Source organism: Oncorhynchus kisutch, linkage group LG22 (assembly GCF_002021735.2).
Source record: "Oncorhynchus kisutch isolate 150728-3 linkage group LG22, Okis_V2, whole genome shotgun sequence".
Lineage (NCBI taxonomy): Eukaryota > Metazoa > Chordata > Actinopteri > Salmoniformes > Salmonidae > Oncorhynchus > Oncorhynchus kisutch.
In genome coordinates, this window is record NC_034195.2 from 6,011,087 (window position 1) to 6,031,221 (window position 20,135).

At 44.9% G+C, this 20,135-nt stretch overlaps 1 protein-coding gene across 9 annotated transcripts in view; it reads right to left on the reverse strand.

Annotated features, from left to right (window-relative positions):
- Nucleotides 1-256: 256 nt before the first annotated feature.
- myo9ab (myosin IXAb) overlaps nt 257-20,135 on the reverse strand; it is a 232,133-nt gene continuing 212,254 nt past the window's right edge. For 7 of the 9 annotated variants that reach the window (XM_031801503.1, XM_031801502.1, XM_031801501.1 and 4 more), the window contains 12 exons: nt 18,154-18,342; nt 15,825-15,872; nt 15,610-15,721; nt 13,464-13,525; nt 9,909-10,101; nt 9,119-9,247; nt 8,712-8,817; nt 8,284-8,415; nt 7,915-8,038; nt 4,427-4,620; nt 3,799-3,941; nt 1,791-3,696 (listed from right to left, as the gene is read on the reverse strand). In XM_031801503.1, the coding sequence (XP_031657363.1) occupies nt 3,296-3,696; nt 3,799-3,941; nt 4,427-4,620; nt 7,915-8,038; nt 8,284-8,415; nt 8,712-8,817; nt 9,119-9,247; nt 9,909-10,101; nt 13,464-13,525; nt 15,610-15,721; nt 15,825-15,872; nt 18,154-18,342 (1,833 nt within the window). In that variant the 3' untranslated portion in view covers nt 1,791-3,295. Of the gene's footprint in view, nt 3,697-3,798; nt 3,942-4,426; nt 4,621-7,070; nt 7,387-7,914; nt 8,039-8,283; nt 8,416-8,711; nt 8,818-9,118; nt 9,248-9,908; nt 10,102-13,463; nt 13,526-15,609; nt 15,722-15,824; nt 15,873-18,153; nt 18,343-20,135 lie in introns of those variants that run through there. The other 2 variants (XM_031801497.1, XM_031801506.1) reach the window with 2 other exon arrangements.

Sequence of the window (20,135 nt, forward strand, 5' to 3'; positions counted from 1 at the left end):
GAGGCTGTAATCACTGCCAGAGGTGCTTCAACAATGTACTGAGTAAATACTTATGTAAATGTGATATTTTGTTTTTAAATGTTTATGGGGTTGGGGTATAGTGGGTTATTATGAGGTATAGTGTGTAGATTGCTGAGGGGGAAAAACGATTTCATCAATTTTAGAATTAGGATGTAATGTAACAAAATTTGGAAAAAGTCAAGGGGTCTGAATACTTTCCGAATGCACTGTATTTTAATCACACAATTCACAACAGTTTGGCCTTTTTAATGATTTTTTTCCCATAAATGTGTTTATTTGTATTTTTTACCATAGACATATAGTTTATATAATAAAAAAGAAATATTAGACAAATTGCACCTTATACATACAACTGTGTCCAGAGTAGCACACACACACAAAAAGATACAATTGCTCAAGTTGGATTTTTGCTGTAGCACAAACATGACAGTTTTTTTTGAGAGCCTGTAAAAAAAACATTAAATATGATTAATATTATAGAAGGAGTCATACACAGGATAATATATCCTTTTAATTACAGGCTTCCCCCCCCCCCCCCCCCCTCTTCAATGTACACTCGTAAGCATGATCATAAATACAATATACATACTGTATATAAAAATAACAAAACGACAAGAGAAAGCAAAGCATTGCCTTCCAGTGATCGGTGCATTCACTTTAGCAGGACGCCAATGCCAGCCTTAGGGTGTACAAATATCGTGCTTAGTGTGGGTTTTTGACCAGCATGAATGGTTATTTTCTCCCACGCCCCTCAACAACCCTCAGTGCTCCCCTCTCGAAACTGAACTTCTGAGTGCTCTTTCTGATAACCAGGGTCGTATTCATTAGGGCACACCGTAGCAAAAAGCGCTGCGACGTAAAACAAAAACAAGCGGTTCTTATTGGTAGTCAGTTCGGGTAGTCCCTTCCTGTTTCAGTCAGTTTTCTTTCATTCGGTGCCTAATGCATACAACCCAGGTTTGGATGTGACTGAATCGAGGCGCCTGCTCCCTAAAATACCACCATGGTTCAGCTGCTTCACCCGAATAGTAGACAACAAGCAGCAAGTGAAGTCTCTACCGGTTTTCGGGACACAGTGGAGAATCTGGATGGAACAACGCACACTGAAGAAGAGGCAAGCTTGTGACAAAACACATAGGCTACATGAAATTCCCTATTCATTATGTCGCCTATTCTGCGATCAAGTCCTACACCTTCTCTATGTCAAGACTTTGATTGTGTTGTTTCAGATGTGTCCTTGTTGTATTTCATTGGATGGCAAGTACAGTACAGGAATGGCAAGACTATAATACTGATTTAACTCCAGGTTAAGTACTGGTGAGAAGAGATAGATAGATAGACAGACAGACAGGTCCCCCTACAGGGCACATAGGATATTGCACGGTATAGAGAGAGTACAGCGGTATTTATCTTACAGTACCAGAGATAGTTATCTTCTGTTGAAACACACTGGACAATTGAAACTGATTGCCTTTTCTCTGCGAGGCATTTAAATACACATGTAGCATGGAGTAAATGCTACTGTTCAGGAAAGCCCGGTAGTGAAGTGGATGGAAAGGTTCATTCATATTTTAACCAATGTCAAAATCAGAGGCGAAGGATTTGGCTGGCTCAAAGGTTGTATGGGACATACATAGCAGAGGACTGCGTGTGTGTGTGTCTGTGTGTGTGTGTCTGTCTGTCGTAAAGGTTGGACTGTGTTGACATCAAATGAACAGAGCAGTAGTGATAACCAACCAACCACACACACACACACACACACCTCTTGGTACAGATAGGCGATAAAAATGTATTTTGTCTCAACAAAATCCCCCTTACCACACAAGTAAAGCTGTTACAACAAAAAGATGGCAACTATAACAACAACAATAATAATACACCAATAAAGACACAAAATAAATTCAAGTCCTGATTTGGTTACTCTTAACACTGATGTCTCAGAACAACGTAGAATTGTGTGTGTGTGGGGGGGGGGGGGGGGGGGACAGACAAACGACGGATGGAGGAGAAAGGCATTACAATACATTATGGCTGATAAACATTGAACACCGCAGTCGCGGTGTCAAACACAATGGCAACAGTGCTGTGATGATCGTAAGTGTCTGAAAGTCAATCCCTTGTTGCACCACATGTATTATTTCACATGAGAAGAAGTGGCACCAACTGAACACATCAAGTGGCTCTGTTAAAATGGTATGTGCTATCTGGATCCTTTGGACGTCCCTACCCCCCATTGAAGGTGAAATTTAAAAAATGGTTATGTTTCGGTAAGGTTTACGGTTGTAGTTAGGGTTAGGATAAGGTTTAGTGTTTAGGGTAGGGACGTCCCAAAGATCCCGGATAGCACCGACCTCGTTAAAAATCAACAAAACAAAACAAAATGACAAACAAAACCATAACCTGAATCCCTTCACTTTGCAAAAGACTCCTGACAAGACACAGTTATTATAAACACTGGACGACCCAGTAGCACTGGAGTTCCTTCTATTTACATATTTTTAATAACATAATAATAATAATGTCATATTACACATTTATAACATATCACCACAGTAGTCTCTTGAACAGGCATAGGAAACAAGTGTAATGAAGGAGCATGCAGCCTTGTGGAGAGGCTGTATCGTGTAAACTTGAAAGCAGATGTGAGAGTAGCTGAGTGCTTCTTATCAAAATGGTGGACAGTCCTCTCAGTCAGTTACTCTGCTTTTGAGTGGCTCAAACCACTTTAGACCTCCACTCAAAAGATGGCGCTGTAGCTTCTATTTTTTTTTTCATTCTCTCCAACCCCTCCGTGCCCCGGAGGCTCCAGCAGGGGTCAAGGGGCTCGGAGGTCAAAGTTCAAAAAGACATGTAAGTCAAGGCAGCCGCCCTCATCCTTTTCCTCACTCTCTGTCTCTCTCACCCATTTATTCTTCTACAGCCTCCTGACATGCCTCCATCTTCGTTCCCGAGGCTTCCTATATCTTTCGTTCATTCATCCCATCTCTCTTTCTCCCTCTCCGTTCATCATCTTTCACTTCACTCTTAGCCCACTCCCACCAAGCAGATGGCGCCCAACTGCATCGTGGGATGGCGGCAGACCTCCAAGGCAAGACTGGCACAGGGAAGAAGTAGAGAGGTGAGCACAGCTAGGGGAGGACAGAAGTGAGAGACGGATGCCTACATATGGCCCATTCTAGCCCTGTTTCACTCCCTTCCTCCCTTCCTCATACACATTCTATCGGCATGGGGGATAGAAGGCGGTTCGGATGTCTCGTCTCTCCGCCACTCTCCCTCACACCATAAACTCGTTACTGCCATACAGAACCAGCTGTTGGGGCGGCGAGCTGAAGTCAGACTCCCTCCTGTGGCCTTCGGGGGCTTCACGCGGCGAGCTCCTACTCAGCCGGAGGCGGTGGCGACTCTTCACCCCCACAGTGCCCCTCGGGTCCCCCTCAGACTGCACTACGGGGACTCCTAGGCCCGATGAGCAGGAGGCGAGCAGGGGGCCGGATGAAGAGGAGCGGAAGCGGTAGTTGGGGGAAGGAGGGATAACCGAGGAGGAGGGGTGGTAGGAGGAGGAGGAGAGCGAGGAAGAGGCGGTGGACAAGATGGAGTCGACCGAGTCCACAGAGTCGGGTTGTCTCCGGAGGCCGCGGCGGCTCTTGGATTCAGGCTTCCGGGAGCGGTAGGTGCCTGTCGAGAGAAAGACTTGGTTAGAGAAAAGTGTTTACTACACACACACAGACAGACAGGCACGCACCACATATAGAACACACACACACTCTCCAGTCTCACCAGAGGGGTTGGAGGCGGCTCCCTCATGGTCCATACTGAGGTTCTCAGAGCTGTCTGCTGTTCCTATCGAGGCCTCCGACTCCAGAGTCTCATCATCAGACGCCCGCGGCTCCAACATCAACATCTCGTATGTCAACTCCTCCCTACACACACACACACACACACACACACACACACACACACACACACACACACACACACACACACACACACACACACACACACACACACACACACACACACACGATCAACAGGTATACATCCCATCAACACCCTGTCAACATGTGATCCTGTGTAGGTCCGTTGGTAGAGCATGGTGCTTGCAACGGTAGGACAGTGGGTTCGATTCCCAGAACCACCCGTATGTAAAAAGTTGCTTTGGATAAAAGCGTCTGCAAAAATGGCATATATAAGTTGTTCACCAGACAGTATAAGTTGTTCACCAGACAGTATAAGTTGTTCACCAGACAGTATAATTTGTCTTTCCTCAATTCCTTATGTCCTCGCCTCGTTGTCAAAACACATTGGAGGAGAAGGTCCAAGGGCAGGTACGGTTTTTTGAGAAAGCCCCCTACAGTACTAGAGTTATAGTGAATAAGAGATAATAAGGACGACATGACAGGCTTACTTCTCTCTCTGCAGGCTCTCGATCTGCTCGGTGAGGACCCTCTCCTCTTGCTGCATGGCGGCCTGCTGCTGTTCCGTCAGCCCTGGCTCTGCCCCCTCCTCCCCAGCACTGTCCCCGTCTACCGGGACCACTCTGGGGCTGAGGGGTGGGGAGGGCGTGTGGTGGCTGCTACCCCTCCGAAGACCACCTTTGCCCTATAGGACACAGAGCAGAGGGCTAGTTAGCATAAAGGATAGTCTATGAGGTAAGCTAGGCTATTTGGCTAGGCTACGGCAGGCCATTCGGTGGTTAGGATAGAGGCTGATGGAACGGTTAACATCCGACTCAGTGTCATGAAGACAGGTTCTACTAGCAAACACACACACACACACACACACACACACACACACACACACACACACACACACGCGACAGCCCGAGAGATGAGCATTCAAGATGGCTGGACAGTAAAACCCACAGCGAGGGACATGGTTGAGGATGGTCTTTTTAACGTCGATTTCTCAGACCTGCACAAAGCAACTGAATATGCATATTTTCATCAAGTTCTGATTAAAAACGACTTTGTGAGTGTTATAAAACCAACAAACTGTAGTGCACACACACACAGGCACGCACGCAAGCATTTAGGCTGCATGTTATGATGTGAAGCAACAAAAAAATAAAGTTCAGTCAAGATGCAAATAATGAAAACATAAAACAAACAAATCAAGCTCATTGGTTATTTGAGTGATAATGCCAGAGGAGCGTTTGGAGGACATATTTTCACGGGTGTTGCCGGTGTTATGCCGAAAATCTCCCGGGGCGACATGGGCAGTCGCCGAGGGCATTATCACTTTTATACAAAGGGTTACCAACATATTCAAATAATGATTGACATATGTTCATTAAAAATGTTATTTTTATGAATTTTTTCATACTATTTCATCCTTACAGTCCTTACACAAATCTAGGGTTGCTACTCAGCCCGGCTTGTCGGTCGGTCGTTCGTTCTATCGGTTCGGTTGCCAGAGACACGACCAAGTCCTTCAGTCTTTTTGTTCTGTATCTATGGACGCGACCCAGTCCTTCAGTCTTTTTGTTCTGTATCTATGGACGCGACCCAGTCCTTCAGTCTTTTTGTTCTGTATCTATGGACGCGACCCAGTCCTTCAGTCTTTTTGTTCTGTATCTATGGACGCGACCCAGTCGTTGGTTCTAAATGTTCCATTGCAATACTGGCTGGAAACGTTCTTATCCCTTGCTTGCTAGCTAGCCAACTACGGCTAACTTACAGTCACGTCAAACAGTGCAGACAGAATAACAACAGTAATTGTATTTGCATTTGTTTAAGCTGTTTTCTAGTGACATTTATTTGGATTAATCCATAGCAATGAGCTAATGAGGGGCGATTTCGCCTGGCATAGAAAATGTGTTCTCTCATCAGGACACTGTTGTTCAGAGGAGCTAGCCATCAACACAACTAACACAATCACTTCAAAGTGAAGCTGGAAAGACTGCAAATGAGCTGCACTTCATTGTACCTTTTTTCATTTTTAATGTATATATCCATAAATATGATGGATATTTCGACTGGCTGGGAAACGCTGCCTGTCTGTCTGTCTCGTCTCGTCTTCATTACTATGGGACAGCTGGAGATTGAATTTGAATATTGAAACAATGTTGCAAATGTCGGTGAGACAGACAGCAAAGTTTATACAAATCTCAGCTGTTGAAAACAACATTTTAGTTTCAAAGAAATGTGAGATAATGTAAAGATGCTTTTTATAGTGGAGATCAAGTTCAGAAATTGCCTGGCTGGGCTGATGAGATAGTGGATTGCGCAGTCAGATGGAACAGAGTAAATGGGCATTTTACGTCCGATTTAGCGGTGGTAACTTGTGGAATAGACATCAGCTAGAATGCGGTTTTAACCAATCAGAACTCAGAATTAGAACCACCAGTTGTATAACATCATCTAAACACTGCCCTATCTATCCAATGGACGAACCACAGCTCTCATTTCTCTCACATGACCTAGTAATGACCGTTGATAGTCATGAATCATAAAACGGTTTCAATTAACAAATAATAAAAGGCTGATATTTATTACAAATGTATGACAAATCAACGGTGCGAGGTTAAGTGACAAGCTGAGAATATTAGTTGGCCGACTTTGGTAGACACAAATACAATCTTCTGTAGCAAATAGATATACACTGAGTGTACAAAACATTAGGAACACCTGCTCTTTCCATGACAGACTGACCAGGTGAATCACTTGTTAAATCCACTTCAATCAGTGTAGATGAAGGGGAGGAGACAGGTAAAGAAGGATGTTTAAGCCTTGAGACAATTGAGACATTCAGAAGGTGAATGGGCAAGACAAAATATTTAAGTGTCTTTGTACGTGGTAAGGTAATTAGTACCAGGCGCACCGGTGTGAGTGTGTCAAGAACTGCAACACTGCTAGGATTTTCATGCTCAACAGTTTCCCCGTGTGGATCAAGGATGGTCCACCACCCAAAGGACATCCAGCCATCTTGACAACTGTGGGACGGATTGGAGTCAACATGAGCCAGCACCCCTGTGGAACGCTTTCGACGCCTTGTAGAGTCCATGCCCGATGAGCTGAAGCTGTTCTGAGGCCAAAAGGGGTGAAACTCAATATTAGGAAGGTGTTCCTAATGTTTTATACACTCAGTGTACAGAGAAAGGGAGAATGAAGAGAAGGGAAGAGAGACAGAAGGACGGAAGAGATAGCAATGTGAGGGCACGTGGACTTCATAGCATGAGGGAGGTGCCTGACTTGCTGATTGACTGCGCCACAGACAAATGGGCTGACAGGACTGGTTGATTGACAGCACCACAGACAAATGGTCTGACAGGACTGGGTGTGATCTCATGGAGTATATACTAGGAATACATACCGCGGTGGCTGTGCGGGTTATGCCAATAAACCTAACAGCGATTAGTACAGGTTTCTGGAGTGGGGGGAGGGGGAAAGGAGAGAACAGGGTTAGGGCTGAAGCCTAAACACTACATGGTGGTATTAGAAGGAAATGGAGGGTAGGCCAATTTTTATTACAACCAATTGCACTCAAATTAACTTTCATATGGTGGTAGTGTGAAATACTTCTGGAGATGAACTTAAATCATGACCCATGACGTCATGGCCGAAATCACAGCTAAAGTCATTTCATAATTGAGTGTAATGTTCGGATCACTGGGAGAATGTTGGAGAACGTTGCATCCGGTGAGAGGAACTAAGGGCTAAATATTAAAGGTGAAAGTTCAACCACTGGAAGATGGAGAGGGAAGTCTATGATGGCCTCAGTCACATTTGTCCTGCCTAGGACCCCTGGGTCATTTTCATTAGGGCAACAGAAAACGCTTGTTCTGAAATGAAAATGAATGTTTTTTTTATATATTGGACAAGTCCAGGAAGTCCCTCCAATTTCTATCCGGTTTGATGGCTAAAGAACACGACCCCTGGTGTCCTGGTGCCTTACCATGGACCTCCTGATGTGTGTCAGTCTGCTCTTGGCCTTGTTCTCAGCGAACTCCAGACTGTTGATGTCCTTCAGTCTGGCCCTGTACTTATTCATCTGCTCTCCAATGATCAGCTCCACACACCTAGAGGAGGATACACAGAATGAGCAACCAGTGAATAACGTGGCTTGTCCTGTTGCTCAGTCTATACTTTATAATCGAATCTGTCTGATAGGAACAGGATTCACAACAGAAATAACACATGGATTCATCTGATGAATAGCTATTGAGTGTGTGTCAGTTGTCAGTGCCTTGGTATACACACTCGCAACTATCGAGTGATGGTGGGTGTTTGTGGTGTGTTTTGTGCATTCTAGTCTGAGTCGTACGCGGTGGTCTTGCCGATGTCCTGGACACTCTGCAGGGGGTCGATGGTGTCGGGGCAGCGGAGGATGCATGGGGCGAAAACTATGGCCAGGGCGTTGGCCGACATACGATTGGTGTCCTCTTGCAGAGTGATCCTGGAAGATCACACACACACACACACACACACACACACACACATCAGAGGAGGTCGCAACAAAGAACAGATGTAAAAACTGGAACGCAGTGGATAACAACCTCCCAATTATCCACCCTTCTCCCACGCACCCATTCATGGATTTAGAAGCATCGGCTTGGTGTATTGACTGGAGGGAGTTTCCGATAGTTAAGTCCATGATGGAAATTGCACACTTTGGAAGAAGGGGATGGAGAATCGGGAGGCATCCAGTGAGTCTCCACATCCTGCTTCCCACGGGGTAACGTGACCACTCACCTGACCAGGTGGAAGATGAGGCGCTCCAGGGTGCTCAGGTGGGTTCGGCTGAGCTGGTCAATCACAGAGTACACCCCACGGATCACCTCCCGCTTGTCTGGCTGGCCTGCGTGGGGGAAGCCACGTCACACAAAAAATATAATTACTTCCTGCTTTACTTCTATGGGTGCAGTCAACATGGCCGCCGGTGGCACACGTCACCTTCTCGAAAGGGAATGTATGTTCTAGTATTTGTATTTCTATGCACACACAACATACCTTCATCCATTATATCATCATCATATCTATTATATTATATCTACACCTTCGGGGCATCTATAAAATGGTACAGAGGCCACTTTTAACCATTACTACACAGTAACATTGTAACAAATACCAATGTGGTTACTTCTGACCCCAGTTCTTACCCATGGCTCGGAGGAACTCCTCGTAGAGTTCAAAGGTCATCAGAGGGTTGGGCAGGTCGCGGAGCCACTGTTTGAGCACGCTGGCAATGACGTGGATGTTGTAATCGTCCAAGTTCATGCTGCTCACATCTGGAGTTGGAGGGCAATGGGAGACAAAATTCAAATATTTTACTGAGTTACAGTTCATAGAAGGAAATCAGTCAATTGAAATACATTCTTAGGCCCTAATCTATGGATTTCTCGACTGGGCAGTGGCACAGTCATGGGTGTGCCTGGGAGGGCATAGGCCCACCCACTGGAGAGCCAGGTCCAGCCAATCAGAGTGAGTTTTTCCACACAAAAGGGCTTTATTACAGACATAAATACTCCTCAGCACCCCCCCCCCCCTCTTTTATTTCAGCTCACGAAACATGGGACCAAAACTTGACATGTTGCATTTATATTTTTGTTCAGTATAAATATGACTTAAATACTATAGTTGGAGTAAACATTACAACTGTTAAACTCTTTGCTACGGACACTTTCGATCCGGTAATGTGAATACCTTGGACGTGGTGTCATGGCAACTTGTTCATGGGAACTGTTGCCACTACTATTACAGCCTGTGTCTACAGCCTATTTTCATTCTAGGGCATACAGTTTCTAACATAACCTCCCAGTGTTCTGTCATTATATTAACCAATCAGAAAACCTATAGAGAGTGCGGTGACCACAGCTCTGTTGTCCCTCCCCGGTTTACAACATAACCCTACAATCTACGGTAACTGGAGCAGGACCCTGTCAATCACACCTGTGTCCAGCCCCTGCCGGAGCTCCTTGATCTTGTTGGTGGAGCCAGACTTCCTGAAGATGCCCTCGGTGTAGAGGCCGTGCATCTCAATGTAGTTGATGAGCTTCTCCACCACCAGGGGCACTGTCCTCTCCTCGCTGGTCAGACGAGACAGCTCCACGCCAAACTGCCTGGACGACAGTTCTGGGTCGTACTACACGCACAAATAGAGAAAAACACACACGGATGGAAGGACGGACACACAGAAATAGAAGTTGAGAAGTACAGGCAAACAGAGTTTGTTTAGGCTATTTTACAGCTATTGTAGCTAGCTACTTCACATGATGATACTGACGTTGGTTTTATTGTGTGTAGCTACACTTACTAGCTAGCCTGTGCTTCATTTGTAAATCGGCAGGTGCCGAAACAAAAAGTGAGCGCGAGAGGGGGGTGATCTGGGGAGCTCTGAAGTACCGTGTAGTATCTGGGATCTACATCTGTTTATATTAGTTACTGTGCTGTTACTAAGCAGTAATGCATTACGGCAGTGTTACGTTACTACACCTAATAGGAAATGCACATGCGCACTGGGGTGCCGGGGAACGGTAGAGCACGAGGGGTTTTGACTAAACGAAAACTAACTGTACTCCCGGCTCCTGCCTGGTAATTTCTCCACAACACAAATATTACAGTGGCGACGAGGTGATTAAACTACATAAAAGGACATTGCTTGAAAGGAAGAATGTTGCGTGAGTAATGAAACTCAAAATAATTATGTAATTCGTCAGTAATTTTTTTATTTTCTTTCGCCAGTAGAGATGGCTAAGCACTGCTAGCACTGCTAGTACAGGATTCATGTTATCATAAAGTATTGCCTGCATAGGGTTGCCAACTGTCCCGTAATAGCCGAGATGTCCCTTATATTGGGATAAATTGGTTTGTCACATATGGGACCTCCCATGTCCCGTATATTCATCCAATCCCAGTATAGCATAAACGCGCCAATTCCTGCAAAGTAATTTCTGTTGTTGTTCGGCCGGTTCGGCATAATCAAGGAAATATGGATAAACCTTCAAAAAAGAAAAGACTGCAGCTACAACAAACAACGGGAGGCAAAAAAAAGACGTGGGTTAAACCCGTCAGTGGTGACTCGACGAAATCTTTCTGTACTTCATGCCGTCGGGAATTCTCAATTGGCCACGGAGAGGAGAATGACCTAACTCAGCATGCGTCCACAGGAATGCACAAGAAGGTGCTAGCATTCCTGCGTCCACAGGAATGCTAAAGGTGCTAGCAATATCGGTGCATTTTTCATAACGTCTACTGTGGAAAAAACGGGCAAAAAAATCGCTGCAAGTGAAGCCTCGTATATGTATACCATATGGTTAAACACGGACTCGGCTACAACGGCACCGACTGTCTTGTTAAGCTCAAAGGTGCCTTTATTTCATTACTCAAATGTTGCTCAAAAGCTGCATCGGTGCTTTTTCCACAACGCGGGGTGTGTTTTTTGACCAACTCGTAAAAAGAACTCTGCATCACAGATGTTTACTAGGAAGTCCAAAAGTTCAACATGAAGGTGCTTCAGCGGAAACAGGACAGCTTTTTGGATACCAGACCAAGCAGCTGATGGACAAACAACTGTCAGCACAAAGGTCCAAGCGGCAGCAGGACTTTGTGAAGTTCTATGACACTGTCATTACATACATTGACAAGTGGTTTGACTTCTCACCAGAAAATGTCATGGTGAAACTGACCAGCCACTATGAGGAGCTCTCCTTCACTGACCCGGAGCAGGTGGAGGTGGCCCTCAAAATGACAGAGACAGTCAGTATGGACCAACTCTATGACGAGTGTTGTGCCGGGAGGAAATACAGAAAGCCAGACAGGATGCCACAAAATCCACCAGTGAGAAGTGGGTGGCAGTTTTCCAAAACCTAGGGAAAGCCAACTTGATCAAGATGTTCAGGATTGTCTCATTTGTCCTCAGTGTGCCAGGCTCAAATGCCTTTGTAGAGGATTCTCTCTCTGGTGACCATTTAATGGCCAGACTCCAGAAACAGTTGCAGCACAGTAACACATCGGATCAAAAATGAACTTCAATATCTGTGATCTGTGACTTGTCATGTAAGGACTTCTCTCCGGCTATGCAAAAGGACAAAGAAGGACTGTTGAATCAGTCAAGAGCAGCAAAAAATATCCATGGAAAAAGTAGACTGAGTGACTCATTCCCCTCTTTTCCGCTTTTGTGATTTGTGATTTCTTTGATCATTTATTTTGAGGTTTAAGTAAAGCTATAGACTAAAATGGAATATAAAAATGTCTTGCCTTTCCAATTGAATGTCATTTTACATGACTGGAGACTTAGAAGAATCTTCCTACTGCGCAAAAGATCGAAATAACAGGCAAACTGAGAATCTGAGCTCAATAAAAACAACCTCGTCTTGAATCCATCAATATACTAGGTGTGTTGAGACACATATTGTACAATACGAGGAGGAAGTTATAGTCCTAAAAAAGCTTCCCAGTTTCCAGTCACTCGCCGGCGATGGCGATATGATATATTCTCGTTTTACTTTGTACAATAGGCTACTGTTCGCTTGACCTATTTGGGAGTTGAGAAAATATTGTGGTAGCCTACAGACAGATTAGAGTCTTCTCTTTCAACAGGAGCAATTTGCTTTCCAACCTGTGTTTTCCCGCAATTGTATTTGAAATATTGCGAAAGGCCTGTTTTGGCAACATGCTGTTCACCGACAGATTTAACCACACTTTCCCGACCCCTTGTGATTGGGCTACACACAATTCACAGCTAGGCAATAACATTTTTTTTTAAAAGCTATTGATCCTTTGTGGCTAAATTAGGTTTATAGGCCTAATCCTGGTGTAGCATTCTGAATGATTTAATTTCTTTCTGAACAGACAGCAGTAGACTGCAGCACGGTTCCCACGGATATGATTCTGCAGGCCCATGTCTATCAGAGCAGAGGGAGGGAGAGAGAGATCATAGAAAGTAAATCTCATCCTTGGGGCGGCAGCATAGACTAATGGTTAGAGCATTGGACTAGTAACCAAAAGGTTGCAAGTTCAAATCCCCGAGCTGACAAGGTACAAATCTGTCGTTCTGCCCCTGAACAAGGCAGTTCCTAGGCCATCATTGAAAATAAGAATTTGTTCTTAACTGACTCGGCATTATGGGTTTTGTAGTTGACGTGAGCTGCAACAGATTTCCTCAACGATTTTCACATTGCTACCAACCTTGTTATAACGACAATTTGTTCATCATTTTTTTGGATTGGTTTTCCCCATATTAGTGTTATTTAACACTGTTAATCTGGAATTAGTGGTTTGGATGGATTATCCCTATTATAACGACAATTTGTTCATCATTTTTTTGGATTGGTTTTCCCCACATTAGTGTTATTTAACAATGTTAATCAGAAATTAGTGGTTTGGATGGATTATCCCTTTAAAAACTACAACATCCCTGCAAGTACTTCATTGTCTCTTGCCTGATACTCTATTCCTTCTTTACATTCTTAATAATGAATACTCAAATACACAATAGCCTCTTACCTTTTTGCTACATTTCGTGGTCATCCTAGAGCAGCACTTTCTATGGCAGGCGTACCGACACACTGCCGAAGAGGACACAGAGTCAGACACAATCTCTATACCCTTACCCAACCTATCAACGCTAAGTCTCCAACTGTCAACAACAAGCAATCTGCATCTCCTAACCTTTAAGCAACGTTCTAGCAATGCTTCGTGTCCAACCACAACCCGTCATTCAACAAGCAGACCACAAAAGGCTTAAATATAGAGTAGGCAGTCTGGAGAGAGAGAAAGATGCCAATGCCTGTGCGCGAGTGAACATTAGAGAGCGGATGGAGAGGAGATAGATTTATGAGAACAGCTGGACACAATTTGATTAGAGACACTTAAGAGGCAGCACAGGAAGAGGGCGTGAGTGTGTGTGTGTGTGTGTGTGTGTGTGTGTGTGTGTGTGTGTGAGTGGAGTGGAAGGGTGGTAGTGTGTGTGTGTGTGTGGGGGGGGGGGGGGTTGTATGTGTGTGTGTATGTAATGGTGGGAGTCTGTGTGTGTTTGTATATATCCGTGGAGGCTCCTCCTCAGAGGAAGGGGAGGACCATCCTACTCAGTCAATTTCAGAAAAATGGAAAAAGTGAAACATTTAATAAGTTTAGATAAAACTATATAATATATTCACGTAACAGGAAAGTATTCACACCCTTTACTTTTTCCACATGTTGTTGTGTTACAGCCTGAATTTAAAATGGATTAAATTGAGAATTTGTGTCACTGGCCTACACACAACACCCCATAATGTCAAAGTGGAATTATGTTTCATTTAAAAAAAGAAAATTACAAAAAAAAATTAAAAAAGCTGAAATGTCTCGAGTATTCAACTCTTTTTTCTTCATATTTTCAAGTATGGTGGTGGCTGCATTATATTATGGGTAGCTTGTCATCGGCAAGGACTGGGGAGATTTTTGGGGAGGCGATGAAAAGAAACAGAAACAAGCTAAGCATAGGCAAAACTCAATTTTTTTTCTCCATAAATTCTTAAAACATTTGACTTTTTCTTCCATTTCGACAGAGTATTTTGTTTAGATTGTTGACAACAAAAAAAGACAATCAAATCCAGTTGAATCCCACTTTGTAACAACAAAATGTGGGAAAAGTCAAGGGCTGTGAATAGTTTGTGAAGGCAGTATATATCAAATCAGATCAAACTTGTCACAAATGCGCCAAATACAACAGGTACCTTACAGAGAAATGAAGAAACTTACAAGCCCCTAACCAACAATGCATTTTCAAGAAAATAGAGTTAAGAAGTATTTACTAAATAAACTAAAGTAAAAAAATCTAAAAAGTAACAATAAAATAACAATGAGGCTATATACAGGGGATACCGGTACCGAGTCAATGTGCTGGGGTACAGGTTAGTAATGAGGCTATATACAGGGGATACCGGTACCGAGTCAATGTGCTGGGGTACAGGTTAGTAATGAGGCTATATACAGGGGATACCGGTACCGAGTCAATGTGCTGGGGTACAGGTTAGTAATGAGGCTATATACAGGGGATACCGGTACCGAGTCAATGTGCAGGGGTACAGGTTAGTAATGAGGCTATATACAGGGGATACCGGTACCGAGTCAATGTGCAGGGGTACAGGTTAGTAATGAGGCTATATACAGGAGATACCAGTACCGAGTCAATGTGCAGGGGTACAGGTTAGTAATGAGGCTATATACAGGGGATACCGGTACCGAGTCAATGTGCTGGGGTACAGGTTAGTAATGAGGCTATATACAGGGGATACCGGTACCGAGTCAATGTGCTGGGGTACAGGTTAGTAATGAGGCTATATACAGGGGATACCGGTACCGAGTCAATGTGCTGGGGTACAGGTTAGTAATGAGGCTATATACAGGGGATACCGGTACCGAGTCAATGTGCTGGGGTACAGGTTAGTAATGAGGCTATATACAGGGGATACCGGTACCGAGTCAATGTGCTGGGGTACAGGTTAGTCGAGGTAATTTGTACATGTAGGTAGGTGTAAAGTGACTATGACTAGATCATAAACAGTGAGTAGCAACAGTGTAAAAACAAACAAGGAGAACAGTCTATGACTTGGGTGACTGAAGTCGTTGGCCATTTGTATGTGTGGAGTGGAACTGTGTGTGAACTCACGTTTGCAGACGCAGGCCCTGTCCATCATCCAGATGAGAGAGGAGCAGTATTCGCAGTAAGTGGGGATGCTGTACTGGGTGGACTTGAAGATGTGCCCATTGTGCTCCTCAACCTACAGAGGGTGATAGAGGGGCTCAACTCAGTTTGCCATAAAGATACAGCCATCAAATGCATTCCAAAGCGTAGAGATACGGTATATAGAATATAGTACTCACAATGTCAGGTTCCTTTTTCCTCCTCTTCTTGCGTTCTGGTTTGGGGGCCTAAGAGAACAGGAGACAGACAGACCAGTGACTAGTCCCATCAGGCCTTCGCCCATCCATCCAACATGCCATGCACCCACCCATAACACCACAACATCCTATTCTCTTCCCAACAGCAGACATATGACAAACACATCTAGGAATATATACAAATGATCTAGCCATGTAAATTCCTAATTCAGCCTACATAAATATTGCACAATACATACACAACAAACTGACACATACAAGCACGGAGACGGAGCGAGAGAGAGAAGCACAATCACCAGATGGTTGGTGCCGCAAAGTAGTATGGGGCTGCACCTCAGTCGCATCATTGCCTTTTGTTATCAATGTTCCACGGACGCCGAAGCCACATTGATGTCCAAAAGTAGAACGACAGCTAATGACCGTTTCGCCCAGTGATGTAGTCGAGTCACTAAACCTAGAGTCCGAATCGAGTCCCAAGTCCCCGGTGCTCAAGTCCGAGTTCCCAATGGTCGAGTCCCTATGGCTAGAGTCCTGGTCCAAGTGCTGAGTCACTAGGTCCACATTGACTCAAAATAAAGTTATTTAACCAATCCAAAGGCACCTAAAGACTGCCAGACCATAGTGTAGTGGCAAGAGGAATTTAGTCAATAAAATAGTTTGCCATCTCTTACTTTCTTTGTGTGCCACCAAATGTTTACGTATAGGCTACTGGTAATGTTAGTGGGGCCACATTCCGTTGCAAAACTTTCTTGAATGTTGCAGAAGGAATTCCATGAATAGAGCCAATGTTATTCCCCGGGGAGAACGACTGCCCCCGCGCTCATTGAAGCCACAGAAGTTCAAGGCCGACCGCGGTACTTCAGGCATTGTTAGCAGAAAACAGGATCCCGCATGATAGTGAATAGGCAAATGGCGATCTTCGTGGTCAACCTTTGTGTAAATAAATACAACATTCGAAGACAATCATGGTACCATTAATTGCTTCTAATACACCAGATGTATGTCCTTGAACCAATTATTTTAAAAAGAATCAAACACAGAAGACGTTTTAAGTTGAGTTGCTAATGGCAGCCTGCAGAGCCTATCTGAACGTTCCAAAATATTGCATCCTGCTGTACGCGGCCCAGTAGCCTAAAACGGTTAAGTAGCCTAGTTCTAGAATGGCCAGCAATATGCTTTATGAATGTAAAACACGACCCACCAATGTACGATAGAAACAAAGAAATAGCATTATGGGTCTTTTGAACGGTAATCTCTCAAGCCGTTTTCTCTGAGGGAAAGAGGGAGACGTGGCTACAGAATCTGGCTATGAAATGCAGTGGAGAAAGTAGGAGGGTTGAGCGAGACTACAAAATCTATACTGAAGTGAGAGAAAAACATACCTAGACTTTTTTTTCTCTTAACTCAAGGCTGCTATTGTTTCAAATTTCGTGAAGCAGCTTGTGTTTTTTTATACCCCTTTTTCTCCCCAATTGGTAGTTACAGTCTTGTCTCATCGCTGCAACTCCCGTCTGGACTCGGGGAGAGGCGACGGTTGAGAGCCGTGCGTTCTCCGAAACACAACCCAACCAAGCCACAATGCCCACTTAACCCGGAAGCCAGCCGCACCAATGTGTCGGAGGAAACACCGTGCACCTGGCGACATTGTCAGCATGCACTGCGTCCAGCCCGCCACAGGAGTCGCTAGTGCACGATGGGACAAGGACATCCCTGCCGGCCAAACCCTCCCCTAACCCGGACGACGCTGGGCCAATTATGCGGCGCACAATAGGTCACCCGGTCGCGGCCGGCTGTGACAGAGCCTGGACTCAAACCCAGAATCTCTAGTGGCACAGCTAGCACTGCGATGCAGTGCCTTAGACTGCGCCACTCGGGAGGCCCTAGCTTGTGTTTGTTAACCAGGCAAAGGGTAGCTATTTAGAAGGCTGGTGGTGATTGGTTTGCTACAGGGAAGCAAGAGAGTTGCCTGCACGATGTGTATAATCGAAAGCGGGGCCGGAGCGGCGCCTGTCTGCCTACACCCCCTTGCCTATTCCCCTGCAGCTCACCAGCTGATGTAGGCTGTGTGTGCCGGGTGTCGCGTGTCCTTCGCACTGATGTCACTACTTCTGTTGACAAAATTAACACTGAGCCAACATGCCATGCATCAGCTTGTAATACTACTATAGGATTTCCATCTCAAATGGGACTGACCTGTCGAAGCACATTCTAAAAAAACAACACACACGCATTGACACATGTACGGACGCAAGCACACCCACCCACCCACCCACCCAGCCAAAATCCTTCCACCCGCTCACACAAACCCTACCTTGCCGATGGTGCTGTCCATGGGCTTGTACTCGGTCATGAACTCATCCAGGAAGACCTTGAAGGTGTTGACCCAGACCTTGACGGGCGACTCGCTCCAGTCCCTCTGCTCCAGCCGCATGCTCTTCTCCAGGATGTGTTCAAACAGGGCGTACAGGTCCTTATAGCGGATACTCTTACCGTCATCCATCTGGAGGAGAGGGAAAGGGGGAGGAGGAAGAGATGGGGGGGGATTGGGATGAGGGAACGAGGAGAAGAAGATATTAGCATGAAAAAAGCCCATATGTGTTACTGCAAAGAGTTTTGAGATCTTGTGAGAGAGTGTTATAATGCAATTGATGACAGTACTACAGTCTAAAGTAGTATGGGACAGGCAGAGATGAGGAGGAAAGTAGTAGTGAGGGAGGTAAGATTACAAAAATCGATTCATGTGCTACAATACAGTCAGCCACTGTCCAAGTAAAGAAGCATTCGTGGTCACTGACGGTTGTGATTGGGGTGCCCAGTAACTTGAGGCCCACTGTAAAAGTGATTGTGACCAGTGCCCAAGAAAACCAAGGTGGCATGGCCAAATGACTATCGCCCCATCGCACTCACCCCTTTCATCATGAAATGCTTTGAGAGGTTGGTCATGGCCCACATCAAGGCCAGCATGCCAGGCACACTGGACCCACTCCAATTTTCTCTTTGGACAAGAGGAACACCTATGTGAGAATGCTGTTCATTGAGTACAGTTCAGCATTCAACACTATTGTTCACTCCAAGCTCGTCACCAAGTACAGAGCCCTGGGTCTGGGCAGTACCCTCTACAACTGGATCCTGAAGTTCCTGATGGGCAGATCACAGGCTGTGAGGATTGGCAATACCTCCTCCACACCGACTCTTTAAACAGGGTTGTGTCCTCAGCCCTCTGCTGTACTCCCTGTTCAGATACGACTGCGTGGCTTTTCGCGGCACCAACTCCATCATCAAGTTTGCTGACGAAACCACGGTTGTAGGCCTGATAACCAACAACGACGAGTCAGCCTATAGGGTGGAGGTAAGTGTTTGTGGTGCTAGGACAACAACCCCTCCCTCAACGTCAGCAAAACAAAGGAATTGATTGTTGACTTCAGGAAGCAGAAGAGGGAACACGCCCTGGTCCACATCAACGAGTCAGCAGTTTTTAGTTCCTCTGCGTCCACCGAGGACTTGCCATGGACCAACAACACCACCACTGTTGTCAAGAGGGTGCAACAGCATCTCTATTTCCTAAGGTGGCTGAAGAATATTGGCATGCCACCCCCGGGTCTCCAAATACTACAGCTGCACCATTGAGAGCGTCTCGACCGGTGGCATCACGGCCTGGTACGGGATTTGCTCCGTAGAAACAAATACTAAACTTTTTACTACACATAAGTGAATTTGTCCCAATACTTTTGGTCCCCTAAAATAGGGGGACTATGTACAAAACGGTTCACCCGATATGATTGTAAAATACCCTCAAATTAAAGCTGACAGTCTGCACTTTAACCTCATAGTCATTGTATCATTTCAAATCCAAAGTGCTCGAGTACAGAGCCAAAACACAAAATGTGTCACTGTCCCAATAAAAACTCACTTTATTTGGCCACTTCAGCTGTGATACAAATCTTATCAAAATATGGGCTAGGCTACATGACATGATGCATGCAACTATGATTTGAAAACGTTTGGGAAAAAATGCATGCGTTGTTTCTTGCCTTAGACTGCACACAAACAGTGATACAGTTCTCACCTATCAGACTATTCTGAATTTAATCTAGACTTTACATATACTAAATAATATGGGTGTGAAATTAGTTTGATTTATAATGGACCAATAGACATGTCATCGGTATGCACTTAAATAGCGAAAGGAGGCTTTTCCTGCAGTTCATTTTCATTCAGGTTGTAAAGGAAAGCAATGTGCTTAATATTAGGAAAGTTGAGAAATAAATATAGCAAGCCTATAGAAAGCTGATG